Raw genomic sequence first — 16,502 nt, forward strand, 5'->3', positions numbered from 1 at the left:
CTCAACATATATAGTCAAAACATAATGTTTTTTGGATTATGACCTACCAAAGTAGTATAAAGACCACAAAATACCCATTGTTCTTAGAAAAATACCTTTATATAGAAAGATTTCAAAAACCATGTAGTTTTGCAAACCATAACCTTGGAATGATTTTTATAACCTATAATATGTTGTTCTTTTTGCGTTCTTACAAAAAGTATCATAAATATTTGCAAAATGGATAGTAATAAGGATATCTTGTTCATATACCGACTTATATTTTGACATTTAAGTAGGTCATGAAAATATATGTATAACAAACAAATTTATAAGTTGTGTCCCCCCCCCCCCCCCCCCCCCACTAAAACATAAAAATCTTGAAAAAGTGGGGGTATGAACTCACCTTGAGTGGGTTTTGTGGATAGTTTGAAGTGATGTGATGAAGATTTCGAGCATAGGGTCTTGGATGGATTTGATGAACTTCTTTGGAGATGTGATTATCCTAAGGGTTTAAAATATGATAATGTGTGTAAAGATGATGAAATTGTCATGAAAATGTGTTAAAACATTAGAGGATTACGAGAATACTTACCAAAATCCTTCAGAGCAGCTTGAAAGTTATGATCTTAGAGAGTTTTGGCTTGTTCTTTTAGGCGAAGGTGAGTTAAATTGAAAGAAATAGTTTTTGGTGGTGGTGGGGTGATCTTCTACTTTGAATTTAAATAGAGAGGGGTGGGGTGGTTTCATGGGTACTTGGGGGGGGGGGGTATTTGTATGCTTAGTATGGATGTACGGTGGTTAAAAGGGTGTAAAGTTGGATGGTTACTTCACTAGGTCAACACCTTGGCTTCCCCACCCAACTGGGATCCCTAATTCCAAGGAGGAGGGTATTCGGTCTCAAGGATGAGAACTAAGGTGCGATTTCGGTCTATGAAGGCCGAGAACTAAGTTGTCAGTTCCAGCCAAGAACCCTTGGTGCAAGGTTTTCGGTCCGAGGTGGTGGATGTTCTTAGTTGCGAGGCTTCCTGGCTTAAGGCTTGTCGGTCCAAACTTAACCAGCTCGAATACAATTTGACATTTTAAACTTCTTGATAAATTATGTTGAGTATCAGGTGTTTATTATGAATATGATTTTCAAGGTATATATATATATATATATATATATATATATATATATATATACATGTACTTATACACACATTTCCCTTTAAGAATCTATTGTAACAAGTTTTCAATGTGAATTATCTTGTACACGGTTACTTTTTAGACTTGATCCGACTGATTTTGCTGGTTGTCATATCATCCCCCCGTTAGAGTGAATTTCGTCCCAAAATTAACTTTAGAGTAAGCACTTATGAACTAGGGAAAAGATGTGGATACTTCTGTTTCATTTGATCTTCATGCTCCCAAGTGAATTCGGGCCCTCCCGTGGCATTCCAGCAGACCTTCACGATTGGTATGCGGCTCTTTTTCTTTTTCTTAATCTCCCTGTCCATTATTTCCACTAGTTCCTCTATGAAGTGTAGACTCTAATTTATCTCGATCTTGTTGATTGGAACCACAAGAGTCTCATTGGATAGATATTTCTTTAGGTTGGACAGGTGGAAGATTGGAGGTACATTGTTGAGTACTTATTGTAGGCGTAACTTGTAAGCCACCAAACGATTCTAGCAAGAATCTCGAATGGCCCTTTATACTTTGGGTTTAGCTCTCCAGGTTTTCCACAGCGTATCATTCAATTCCAGGGAGAGTCCTTTAAAAGCACATGGTCACCGACCTGTAACTCCAAGGATTTACATTTCTTATCTACATAGCTCTTTTGGCAATCTCGGCATACCTTTAAGTGTTCACGGATTTGAGTGATTTTCTACGTGGTTTCCGATATCATTTTTGGGCCAGTGAGCATACTATCAGGTACTTGTCCCTTTGCCAGCTGCTGTCCCTTTGCCAGCTGTGTGTCACCTACCTCGGCCCAACATAAGGGTAATGTGCACTTGCGTCCGTAAAGAGCTTCGAAAGGAGCGACCTTAATGCTAGTGTGATAGTTGTTCTTGTAAGAGAATTCAATGAGTGGAAAGTAGGTATCGTAGTCCTTACCAAAATCTATCACACATGCTCTCAACATGTCTTCTAGCGGTTGAATGGGTCCTTTCACCTTGATTGTCTATTTGGGGGTGCTAAGCTATACTCATATCAAGTTTGGTCTCCTTGGATTTTTGCAGCGACCGCCAAAACTACGAGGTGAACCTACTATCTCTATCGGAGATGATAGATATTGGCACCACATGTAGTCGCACGATTTATCTAATGTACGTCGTAGTCAACTTCTCCATTTTGTCGGTCTCCTTTATTGGTAAGAAGTGTGTGGATTTGGTTAATCTATCTAAGATCACCTAGATGGTGTCAGTCCACCCATCGTTGGAGCAAACCCGAGGGCTTTTAATATTCCACCTTGACTTTGGCGCAAGTTAGGCACTTGCGCACATAGGTAGCGATCTTTACTTTCATGTTCGGCCACCAATATAGTTTCTTCAGGTCCTGATACATCTTGTCAAAATCAAGATGAATGGAGTATTTTGTCTCTTTCGCCTCATTCATGACAACATCTTTATACCCACCAAACTTTGATGTCTAGATTTGATCCATGAGATAGTAAGCTCTATCATCCTTGATTACAAGGTTCTTCTCCATCCTTTGCAAGGATTCACTTATGACACTCTTAGGCTTTAAGGTTTCCAGCTGAACCTTTTTGATCTGTAGAGACAGGTTAGAGTGGATGGTCATGGTTAATGACTTACTTGGTAGCCCGAGTATTACTTTCGACTCAAGGCGTCTACTACTACATTGGCTTTTCCCGGATGGTACTCTTAGGCTTTAAGGTTTCCAGCTGAACCTTTTTGATCTGTAGAGACAGGTTAGAGTGGACAGTCATGGTTAATGACTTACTTGGTAGCCCGAGTATTACTTTCGACTCAGGGCGTCTACTACTACATTGGCTTTTCCCGGATGGTAACGAATTTCACACTCGTAATTGTTCGGTAGTTCTACCCATCGTCTTTGTCTCATGTTGAGATCTTTCTGGTTGAGGATGTGCTGCAAACTCTTATCGTCTATGAAGATAGTGCATTTGGTACCGTACATGTAGTGCCTCCATATTTTTAGGGTAAACACCACTGCTCCCAATTCGAGATCGTGTGTGTTGTAATTGACCTCATGGGTCTTGAGTTGTATTGAGTCATAGATGATGACCTTTCCTCATTGCATGAGTAGACACCCTAGGCCCTGTTTGGATGCATCACAATAGACCACAAAGTCTTCGGTCCCTTCTGGGAGGGACAAGATATGAGCACTGCAGAAAGCATGATTATGTTTTTAGAAGGCAACTTCTTGTTCTTTCCCCCATCTTAAAGTTACTACCTTGTGTGTTAAGGTTGTGAGCAGCTTTGCAATCTTAGAGAAACTTTTTATAGATCTTTGGTAGTAGCCAACAAGACCTAAAAACTGGCGTATCTCTATCGGTGTTCTTGTTGTTGCACAATTTGAAATCGCATTGACTTTGGAAGGGTCAACATGTATCCCTTCTTCACTGACTACGTGCCCCAAGAAATCTAATTTTCTGATACAGAATTCACATTTCGAGAACTTGGCATATAGCTTCTCTACCGTTAATGTCCCCAAAAAACCTATCATAAGTGTTGGTTGTGTTACTCCTTTCTTCTTGAGTAGATTAGTATGTCATCAATGAATACTATCATGAATTTATCCAGATAGGGTCGGCACACATGGTTGATCAGGTCCATGAACCTTGTTGGTGGAGTAGTTAGACCGAAGGGCATCATTACAAACTCGTAGTGACCATAGCGAGTTTGAAATGTTGTCTTAGGGATATCTTCCTCCTGGATCCCCAGCTGATGATATCCCAACCTTAGATCAATCTTCGAAAAGTAGCTTGACCCTTGCAGTTGATCAAATAAGTCATCGATTTAGGGCAAAGGATAACGGTTCTTGACTGAGAGTTTGTTCAGCTATCGATAGCCTATGTACATGCAGAAAGTTCAATCCTTCTTTTTCAAAAACAATATCGGTGCTCCCCAAGGTGAGTAGCTCGGTCAGGTGAATCCTTTATTCAGTAGCTCACTCAGTTGACTAGACAGTTCTTTCATTTCCGCAGGTGCTAAGCGATAGGGGGATTTAGCTATGGAAGTTGCTCCAGGAGTCAAGTCGATTCGGAACACAACTTGGCATATCAGTGGAATTCCCGGATGGTCTTCTGGAAATACATCAGGAAAGTTACAGACTTCGGGAATATCCTTGAGGTCTTTTATTTCTTGCTTCTTATCAATTACATGGGCTAAGAAGGCATGGCATTCTTTGCATAGATATTTTTGTGTGTTGATGTAAGAGATGATTTGTAAATTTCTTCCAAGTTTGTCCCAATAAATGACGAGGGTTTTGTCATTCGTTAGGTTAAGGTGAATGACCTTTTCATAAAACAAAATATCGGCATGATGGAGACTTAACCAATCCATACTGAAGATAACATCAAAGCTACTGATTGTGACCGACATTAGGTCGATTTGGAAGGAATGATTGTTTAGATTTAATGTGTACCCTACAAATATATCTTTAGTGTGTTCTGTTTTTCCGTTGGCCATCTCTACGGTGAATGTTTCGTTTAGTGTTTCGGTTTATGTTTGAGCAGGAGTTTAAACTGGTGGCTCACGAAGCTTTTCTCCACACCGGTATCAAATAGTATGCATGCATATGAGTTTTTTAGGAGGAACGTACCAATAACCACGGTGGCATCCCTCATGGCCTCCTCATGCCCATTTTCAGAACCCTTCCCATACCTTCACTATTTATGTTATGTGCCTTCAGGCAGCCCGTTTTGAAATGCATGACCTCACCACAGCTGTCGCATGTGCCACTCACCCTAGCATTAGCAGCTTCGGTGGTTGGTTATGTCGGGGCTTTGTAGAAACAGGCGGTATTCCCTTTCTTATGGTAGTTTGCAAATTGTAATTCCCAACATGCTCCATAGTTCTTGTTCGAGCTTCTGCATCTCGCTACTTGGACAGTATTCCTCGAGCATCATTGTTTTCAAGTCCTCCCAACTCTTAAAGTTGGAAATATCTAGAGTCAAAATTTTAAAATGGCCATTCCACCATGACAAAGCTGAGTCTGCGAATCTACATGCAACATACTTGACCTTGAAATCATCAAAGCATGTGCAAATCGCAAAGTTGGACTCATTTTTCTCAAACCATCTTATCAGGGTAATGACCTTGCCATGTCCAAGGTATATCCGAGGTTTTCAATTCATAAACGCCTTGTATGAGCACATTCGCTGGTGCCCTTGATTCTCGCATTGGTTGGAGTTATTGGTTTCATTTCTGCCTCCATTGTTGTTGTTGCTGATTTGAGCCACAGTAGCAGTTACAACAAATTGAAACACCGTAGAGTCCATTTGTGGAGGAGGTAGCGGTGGTGGTGTTAGTGGAGTTGTTATTGTGTTGTTCTTGCGCCTGTTTGACTTTCTTTGTGGCATATTTCTGCCATAAAGTATCAAGACGGAATGATGATAAGTTTTTGAGAAGCCTAAAGGTTATACATTATTGTAAATGAATGCCTTGTTTTGTATATCCATACATTTATCATAAAAATTGCAAGCAATTAATAATAGATTTTTATCACAACAAGAAAACAATTGCATAACAATTGACAACATTCAAATGAAATAAAACACATGTTTATTTCTTGAACAACATAGTGCTAGTACATATTTGTCATGAAAATTAACCTTTAAGAAGGTCTACATAAAAGAGTATCGCCAACACTTACTCATAAATACAAAAGGGTGTGAGTGGAATATGCCCTACTCATGACGGGTAGTCCACTGTGGTCCTTGAGATGAAGTCGAGGTTCTGTGTATCTCTACTAATCGGCGCTCTGCTGTAATCATCCTTTCCTCTAGAGCCACGTGCCTCTCCCAGTAATCCCTCACCTCTACTAGAGCAGTCGTAAGGTCCTCATAGAGATCGTCAATGAGATGGCATATACAAGAGTAGTCTCTCTCTAGTAGTCGAGTACGGGCATCAGTGGCCTCAGTAGCAGCCCCTAGCTCAACAATCTGGTTCGCCAATGCTCTAGTCTGGCCCCCGAGGTGTGAGATCCACTGAACCATGACAAGAAGGGCCCTCTTAGTCGAGCCTCCGTGGTGGAGGTTTTAAAAATCTCACTCCAATCCAAAAGGAGAACACTGGCATTGTTGCTGGCTCCACCTTTCCAAGTCTTCTGCTGAGCGGCGCGTGGGTCCATTGTAACCTAAATAATGTGTGGGGACTCGAGTGACGTAAGGAGGGTTAATGACCTTCGATTCTGCATCTGACTCCTCTTCTGGATCCTCCCTGTCATCTTCCTCCTCTAGGTCCTCCTCATCTTCTTCTTCCTTTGGTTCTTCCTTGGGCTCTTCCTCTTCCTCTACTAGCTCCTCAGGATCCTCCATGGGATCCTCTACGATCCATCCACCATTTCTATGGTTAAGGATGTAGGGGCCTCTAGGTAGGTGAAATCATGCAATGATGTCTGTGCGAGAATGGAGATGTGAGAAATATAAGAACGACTTAAGTGTATGATTTTGTAGTATTCTAAAACACCCCTACAATATTTTAGTTGTTCTTTTGATTCTAAAATTTTAGGGTGGGTAACTTTTAGATTTGTTATCCATCACGTCCATTCCTAAACACATGTTGGTCATATCTTACATAAATATAGTTGATCAAGCTATATTTATCCAATATATGATTACATAATTATCTAGGCTTAGCCGTAGTGTCTAACTCCTCTAAGTACTTTTATATGATTCTTATTATGACATTGTTCCTAGTATGCATGCATGTATACTTTTTATGAAAATATTATTATATTTTTAAAAGTATACTTTTAGTCAGAGTGTTTTAGCCCCATATTATATATTGTTGTATATTTTACTTGGTTTGATATACTTGATTTACTTTAAAAAATGGTTTGTTACCAATATGTCACACCCCCGAACCGGAACAACAGAAACGTCTGGGGGCGGATGACTTTATGTACATCATCATAACAATTGAATATAAATGAAACAGAGCGTCACAACCATTGCATTGAATGTTCAATAAGTTTACATTGTGTTAAAATATTTTTTACATGACATCAGTTTCATGTGAAAAAAAATGAAGGAAATGATGTGACGACTTTCCATCCTCCAAATTTCTTGTTATTACCTGTTACTGATTTCCTGAGAATACAAGTGATTCTGAAAAGCGTCAACGTTTAAAGTGGTGATTTCATAAGCATTTCTATGAAAAAGGGTTTGTAGTGCATCGTGAAAATGATAGGGTATACTACCAGAAAATCCAATATTTTCATAAAAATGAGTTGTAAGTCTTAAGTACCAAGACTCGAAATGTAACAAATATTGTACTGTAAAATATGTAAAGAAATTTTGTCTTTATATAAAACTAATTGTATGTTATCTCGTAAATCAAATGTGTTGTTGATACTCTATGTGAGTTATTATAGAAGAGTTTTGAGCATTCTAACACTCCTATGGTGTACATGCAACCCTAGATGCTTTGGATCTATATTTTCTCTAATATACATGCAAACTTTATTTTTCCAGAGCATCATCGTAACATGCATATAATTGAGTATCTCTACTACAAAATTCTAGTTAGATGACATACCTTTTGTTGTAGATGGAAATCCTAGACCTTTAAGAACTTAGCACCAATAGTATGAATGCCTCAAATAGAATCAAAACACACCTTTTGATAAATGATGAATTTTGAGAGAATATCTTAACACCAAATCGGCTCAACGATTCTCCAATAATACTAGTGTCCTATTTTGGATGCTAGAGGGCTTCTTATATAGTGTGGCAAGATTAGGGTTACACCATGTAAACCATAATGGCCATGACCTTCCATATTCCTTGGGATCCATGGCTTTAAACCTCCATGGATCATCCATGGGTTGTCACATGCGTTTAGCCCAACCTAAGGAATCATGGATTATTGGCCCACACAATAAGAATGCGTGATTTACTAATCAACCCCTTATATTTAATTAGTCTCTTTTTGATTGCTAAATTAATTCCAAATTAAACCTTCATCAATAATAATTAAATAATATGATTTCATATTAATATATTAGAACTTATAATAAATTAACAAATTATAAATAACCTTTTCTCAAAAGTCTAGCCTATCAAATTCTCTTGGTGGTATGCAACCCAAATGGACCATGCTACTCTCGGTTCAAGTACATACCAATAATAGTTATGGACTTAGACACCTAATCCAACAGTCTCCCACTTGGATAAGTCTAATAATTATCATTGTGAGCATGAGTCCAACTCGACTAGAAATCGTTGCTCTTAAAAGTTGTTGTCGAACTCTGACCTAGTCAATGAAGTGTCCATTAGATAAGGGATCATAGATTCCTCCATTCTAGATATCATATAGACTGAGACATGGATTATAATCATTCTCTCTTTCCATCTGTTGTTTCCTGATTTCCGATTTATGAAAATCGACTAATTGAACAAATCAAATCAGTCCAAGCTTGGACAAGCACTTAAGGGTGTCATCACTAAATCATCGAGGGCCCTACAGATATCGCTGTTATCCATATTGAGTAAAAGGAATGGATAAACTTTGACTCAAACGCTTGCTTGTACTTACTCAACAAATCACACACAACGATATGTTTTATAACACCAAGTTACCGGTGCGATTACATATGTCAACATGCAACCGACTTGAAACTACAACTTAGACATCTTGGTTTAAAAAATATAAGATATTCTCATCTCACAATCACTCACGATAAAATCCATGAAGTGATTCAGATGAGCGTGGGTTGAATCCAATACTTGAATCTTATTCCAGTAGCACTCATGAACACTGTAGCAAATTTGTGCAATGACTAAAATACCTCTACAGACGCACTCATGAAAGTCTTGCCTCAATACCTACTTCCAAAGTATGATCAACGGTGGATGGCTTAAATAACCTAGTTATTCGAGAAGTCAAACATGCAAAGTGAAACATAAGAATAATACTAATCCTATATGACCCAAAACTTTTGAGTCCCATATTGATTTCTCATTATTCATTGTATAATGTTTCGAATAATCAACTTAATAAGTGAACTAAAACAATATCTATGCCATGCTCCAAGCATATACAATATGTTTGTTTATGGTCCTGATTTTGTTAAATAGATCAATTGCTAAACATTTAGATTCTAAACTATCATGCAATGATTTTTTTGTAATGTCTAGGTACCAAAAGTCACAGAGACTTGACCAATGATATTACAAAATATTCCTTTGGAGATTGTTACAAGACAATTCCATAGAAATGAAGTCTTAAATTCAAAGTACATTCCTTTGAACATTCTTCTTACATAAAAATTTTCTAACTTTCTCATCTATTCTTCAACTCCTAATATGGAAACATTCCATATTTGCCATAGGACAACTCATTATTAATAGACTCCTGTCTATTTATAATAATGTCAATATTGTCCATCATTTACTATACTTCCAACTATCCTTAAGTGACCAATCATTGGCGAACCATAGATTATCCTTAACAGTTGTTTAACCACTTTAGTTATATCCGGTTCTATTCCTTTTTCACTCTAAATTCCCTATGCATTTGGAAAGTTAGAACACGTGAATATTATAGCATATGTAATCGATCCTATACCCAAAGCGTATAGGACACAATTTATAAAGTCTAACATAAAGACATGATAGTTGATCAGTCTTTTGCTATAATATTTTTATTTTCCATTTCTCATAATTCGAATTATGAAGAGGGAAGACTTAAGCATAATAAAATTCTGAGAACGCAATTAACATTTCCATATATAGAATTTCCTTATGTTGAACCATCCCAACATTCATATTTATTTGACTAAATTTGATTAACAACTCAATCTAAGCTTTTAGATTTTGAAATGAAGTATAATTTCCTCTCCCTTAATTATAGCAAAACAATTTTTAAAACCCTACAACTTTGCAGTTTGAAACCTTTTGTTTTTCCATAATTAACATTGCTAACTTTCAACACTTTCCATAATAATTATGCTCCCACTAGCATAATAATTATTATCTTGATAGCATAACACTTATGCTCCCACTATCTTTGACATGTACCCAGAAATCAATTGGACTTCTATAAATCAATAATTATTGACTTTCTTACCAAATTTCAGATTCCTAATATGAGATACTTTGATAAGACTTTATCTAGGCTTCTCAAACTTATACACCTTTCTTATATAGCTCACATGTGTGTCTTAACTATTCTGAACTTACGATAATAAGTTCTAAATGTTTAGATCCTTTTCCATTTCAAATTATGAAAAGGGATGTCATAATCATAATTGAATTTAAGAATGCAAATATCATAATTCTATCTCCTTAAAATCTACTTAGTGAAAGTGTTTCCTCACAATCATTTTCATGAATTGGAGAGAAACCTTATGACACATAGATTTTATGGTGTATGTGTTCCTACCCATGAGAATTTGTCAAACCATAATCATAAGACTATGTTTGTGACAAATTCAAATCTCTTATGGACTAAACATGTTTAATCTTAATTTCTTGCCATCTGACAGCACAAGGGCCTACCATTGTTTCCAAGTTGTTGTCTTATGCAGACAATTGAGAAATCACAGAACTCATATGCATAGTTAAATTTAACTGGAATGAACACAACAATAAAAATATTTCAACATGATAGGTTATAAACCTCAAATTGCATGCTAGTGATTAACAACAGGTTCACCCTTGATTGGTTCTTGTAACTTTCAAGATCATTAAGACTCCCACTGACCTGTAGACACATAAGACTCTTTTAAAGAACCATTCTTTGACAAAAAAAAATATTCAAAAGTTAGTGTGGATTCTAATCAAGACTAACACTTCACACAATTGGCCTTAGTTGGTCTTTGTTTTAACCAAAACATCACAACTTACCAAATTCAGATGTATAAAAGTAGAAAACATTTTACTCTACCATTGATGAGTGTTATAAATCTTCTTAAGATTATGAAACTCAAGTCACAATCTTGGAGTATGACTCTAAGACTTGTTTTTGGAATGAAGTATTACTCATCTTATTGATTTAACTATTTCAACAATTCACGAATCCACTTCTTAGCCATAAGAATGCACTATGATGTCCGAAGAGGATCAATTGTGATATGGTTTACATAATCATTAAGATGATCATAAAACATGATACTAAAGTATTTTCCCATCTTCTCAGATTGGAGAAACTTTTATCTTTCTACCGACTTTGATTCTTCTCACTCGTTCTGCCATACATTGAAACTTTTCGAATGTTTATGAATTTTACTTAAACTTGTAAGCATAACCATATTTACTAAACTTTAGTAAATCATGTCGAATAGCCTTATCAATCTTTGTGGTGGACCTAACCAGTGCACACGCAGTGTACCCGAACCCCTACTCCTTCACTTTACTCACATATACATGTGAACAAGAAATTAGTCGTAATTTACCAAAGATGAAGGTTCTCATTCATCACACACTACAAGTTGCATGATTCCAAGTTTCTATCCAACTGAAGCTTGGGTGATGAGAATCTTTCCTTATTTGGTATATATTTTGACTCTACCACAAACAAAAGAATCAGATTCATATTGCTAACATAGAAACATACAAACATCAATTTCGCATAAATGCCATCGTAAGGAGATATAAGATAAGATAAAATCAATAAAAAATTTATTTATTCATTAAAATGCGGAAAAAACTAGTTAAAATGTAATTACAAATGATATTACATATTTCCTAGCAATCTATCATAACTCTTAAGCAGAAGCTCAAAGATCCGATCATCGAACCATGCGATTGAAATCCATCTTCGTGACCAGATTCAACATATTCTTTTTTGAAGCTTCCTTTCTTTTGCATGATCTCGAAGCAAAGTTAAATTTTTTGATTCTACCTTCTCTCAGAACTTTTAGGTAGTTAGGACAACTTCACTTCCAATGTCCCTTCAAATGGAAGTACAAACAAATGGCTTCTTTTGCATTGGTACATGAGACAATCTCAGACTTAGCCTTTTTCTTTACCGTTTGGTCAACTGGGTTGACTATGGCCAATCCTTTTCCATTGGGAAGAGGAATCTTTTCTGGACTTCTAATATTACCATTCTCAATGCCTATGGAAGTTTGATAAGTTGATATTCCAATCAAGTTTGCGTTACCATTGTGCTAAATCATTGTTGATTCAGCAGCAACAAGCACATAGGTAAGATGAATAAGGGACATGTCGTGTTCTGTCACATAGTAGTCCTTAATGAACTCACTATACGAAACGCGAAGTGATTAAAGAACCCAGTCAATAGCTGAATTCCTCGAGACAACAACACCCAATACTCTCAGCCTGTCAATAAGTGACTTCATCTCTAAGATGTGAATACACACCGGCCTTCCATCTTGATGTTTCATTGCAAGTAGGGCTTGAGTAACCCTAAAATTTTCAAGTCTTCAAACTTGTGGGTCAGGGAGAATAATTGGAGAAGGTGGAGGAAGTGAAGAATGATATTGTGGAATATCATCTTCAAGAGGAAAGCTTGTTCCAATAGATTTGGGAAGACCATAGTTGTCTGATCTAGACATATACAATGGGAGATATCCAATTTAGTTGATTTAAGTCCTTAATATAACACCCAGATGAAATATTAAGGTTAGGACCCAACAAAATATTTTAACAATTCGAAATAGGGATGTCGTAATCCGAATGCAAAATAATTGAAGGTAGGTAAATGACAATTAACCAATTTTCCACCATGAAAAACAAAATTGATAATTAAGTTTTAAATAGATTGAAATTCCTAGATCATTTGAGATTCATTGAACTTTTCAATGGCATATTTAAATCTCGATTGTGCCCTTCGATTTTGTGACTGGGATGTCAAGGATCACAAAAAAGGTGTGAATAACCATGCAAATTAGCTTGGGACACCCAATGTTACAACCACCTAATCAATGTGCCAGTTAACCACACACACTCCATTGATCTATGATTAACATTAAGATACCCTTTGCCACACACTGTCAGTCCCATATTAGTGTTCCGGTTAACCACACACGTTCCACTAATGACTTAACAAGATGCAAAGTACAATTTCATGTGTTAGCACCAAATTCATATTTTCCTAAGTAACTAAGATTGGGAATTTATAAGTGTTAAGTTACTTAATATTTCATTATACTTTTAATGAGAATTTAAGTCCTAACTTACCCGTTCGGCTAACGACCCTCCACCAATCTAGGAAGGGGTGGGTGAGAGTGGACACCCATTAAACTGCCATTTTATAGGTAGTAACCTTATACCCCATTATAGATCAGCTTCGTAAATGAGAACTACTAACGGTAAGACTGACTTTACTCTTATACATATATACAAATATTAAACCTATAATATTATGATAATATAAGGGTCGAATTTTAAACTTTAAAATTCTAGGGTTTGAAATTAAATGCTTCTAAAGTTAGACTTTTACATTTAAAAATTCCAAAACTTGAGGCCAAGTTTTGAACTATTCAAAAACTTTTGGAATCCATAACTTATGAGTTTAATATAGTTTTTAATGAAAAAACTCTTGACATTCCATAACTTGAGAACAAGTTATGGAGTTCATAAAAAACATTTATGTAAGACCCTTCAAGTTCCATAACTTGAGGACAAGTTATGGAAGACTTAAAACCATTTCATGATGATAATTAAAAATGAGACTCTTCACTTTCCATAACCTGAGGACAAGTTATGGAATTCATCAAAAAACCATTTAAATCAACTATTGTAACGTACAAAATGAAATAATTTATCTATGATCTAAATTAAACTTGTAAGAATAAGACAATTCATATCAAACAAATTTCATGTAATTAGCCTAACCACATAAACTAATAAAGAACATGAAACTTTGATAATTGTCTTTTAAATTAGATAAGCATGATCATTACCACATCAAAAATAGGTTTATAAGTTCAAAACCAGTTTAGGGTAATGATCCTAGTCCAATTCCAGCCTTAGAACTCGAAAATCTGCATTCTAGAGCACCAACTCTTCAAGTAGATGAACTAACTTGGTGACTTGGTCAGTTTTTTGAGGGCACTCAGCGAGTTCCCTATTAGACTTGGTGAGTCCACTGTCCTGAAGCAGAAAATTGATTTTCAAAGCTTTTGAAAGTAAGTAGCAACAAGTATATTGGAAAACAACCCTAGGCTTTGATATCACTGAAGGGTTTTGAGCATTCTAACCTCCTATGGTGTACATGACACCCTAGATGCTTTGGATCTATGTTTTCTCTAATATACATGCAAACTTTATTTTTCCAAAGCATCATCCTAACTAGCATACAATGAAGTATCTTTACTACAAAATTCTAGTTAGATGATATAACTTTTGTTGTAGTTGGAAACTTTGGACCTTTAACAACTTAGCACAAATAGTATGAATGCCTAAAATGGAATGACAACACACCTTCGGACAACGGATGACTTTTGAGAGAATATCTTAACACCAAATCGGCTCAATGATTCTCCATAAATACTAGTGTCCCATTTTGGATGCTAGAGGGCTTCTTAGATAGTGTGGCATGATTAGGGTTATACCATGTAAAACTTAATGGCCATGACTTTCCATATTCCTTAGGATCCATGGGATTAAATGTCACACCCCAGAACCAAGAATGGCGGAAACATTCTGGGGCGGAGGACGTCATGTGTAGTATCACAACACAGTAATTGTAAATAAGCAAACAACATCATCCATTGCATTAAATATAAACATTTTAATACAAGTGTGTTCCGTACAGTTTTAGACACCAAAAATATAATGTATATCAAAATAGTATGATGAGACTTGAATGCGCTCCATCTTCTCAAAAGCTAGCATTGGTACCTGTCTACTGATGACCTGAGAATACAAGTTATTTTGGAAGAGTTGATCAGCATTAAGCTGGTGAGTTCATAAGTATTTTAGTGTCGTGGTTCGTTTATCAAAAACGTTTTGAACCTGTTGCAAGTATGAGTTGTAAATGTATGTAAGTGTTTGTAAATGTTTGAATCTCTCAGAAAAACCTATATTTTCTGTTTAAAGTATAAAAGTAGCCCTTTACCAAGGCTTAATAGTTTGTATGCTCGTTTGATGTAAAAGTGTGAAATTTCCCAAGTGTAACTATCATTTAACAAAATATAGTTTGTACATTTAAGTTTAGGTGAGGCTATCACCAAAATGCAATGGGTAATTTCTTGTAGTACGGTAGTTTCGTTTTATATGAACTACTGTGATACTAACTACCTTAAACCAGGTTTTTATTAAGGTATCGTGTGATAAGTTGCACCATACTATTGACTGGTAACATCGACAACGTATAGTCGAAAAATAGGTTATGACGTTTGGCACCCGTAGACCTGCCGGTCCCACTGTAGCTAACAGAAAGGTGTAGGATAGTCAATCCAGTATAGATCTATACGCAAACTCAACGCTCTCCCTCCAAGAGACTCTGGCTACAACCCGGGTCATGACAATTAAGACATGAACCCATACAGTGGATCACAATTGTTAAAGTATTCGTATGCATGTAATATAATATTACCCGTTCTAGTATCGTTGTATATGTTCTCTTAGTAATGAATATTGACTCATGAATGAACTGACTCGTTGATCTAGAAATCGTAGTAGTATGATCTCGTGTTACCCCGATGGTAACTTACAAATGATGTTTTGATAAGCATGAAAATTGGGAGTACCTTTATGTCTATACACGTATATATGACATATAACTAATATTGAAACGACCCTCGGATAGTCACCCGAAATTCCACCAGACCACATCCAAATCGAGGAAAAGGAAATAGGATAGGTGGCTTTCCTAAGCCCTTTAAACATTATTTATACAGTTATACGTATATAAGCATGCAAATTTATAAGTAGTAAAACAAAGTTTACAATAAAGCATTTGGTAAGTAAAAGAGTTTGTAAAACATTTTGAAGTAAAACAGTTTGAACAGTGATAAAATCATTGTTTTCTTAGTTATTAATCACATGTGATTAACACCGTCACATGTGACCGAAACAATAACTATAAGTGTTTAACTTGTATCCCCCTCCCCCCCCATAAAGCATTTAAAAGTATTTAGAATAGTTAAAACAGTTGATTAAGGGGGTATGAAACTCACTTGGAAATTCGAAGATAGCGAACTCGAAAACCGGGCAAAGTTTCGTCTCGCGAAACGGATTTTCTCGGGATTCTCGGGAATCTCGGGAGTAAAATCGACCCTCGGGACTTGAGCAAAAAGACCAGAGCTTCGGGTTTGAACGGGCACGGAAATCGAGGCAAGATCGGGAGAGAAAGAGAGGAAATGAACAACATTTTCGGAAAGGCTCGCATCCCTTTTATAGGGTTGCTGAACCGCCT

General features: G+C 36.5%; 1 protein-coding gene across 1 annotated transcript; it reads right to left on the reverse strand.

The window, feature by feature from the left end:
• Nucleotides 1-4,091: 4,091 nt before the first annotated feature.
• On the reverse strand, nucleotides 4,092-4,637 carry LOC145002616 (uncharacterized). The gene has a single exon (XM_078961852.1). The coding sequence runs from the start codon at nucleotides 4,635-4,637 to the stop codon at nucleotides 4,092-4,094; it is 546 nt and encodes a 181-aa protein (XP_078817978.1).
• Between the last annotated feature and the right edge of the window lie 11,865 nt (nucleotides 4,638-16,502).

Source organism: Lactuca saligna, chromosome 6, assembly GCF_052625555.1.
Source record: "Lactuca saligna cultivar CGN05327 chromosome 6, ASM5262555v1, whole genome shotgun sequence".
Classification (NCBI taxonomy): domain Eukaryota; kingdom Viridiplantae; phylum Streptophyta; class Magnoliopsida; order Asterales; family Asteraceae; genus Lactuca; species Lactuca saligna.

What these genes read in the sequence shown, in the direction of transcription:
- LOC145002616 (XM_078961852.1), bottom strand. Translation starts at nt 4,637, where the DNA reads ATGGCCAACGGAAAAACAGAACACACTAAAGATATATTTGTAGGGTAC.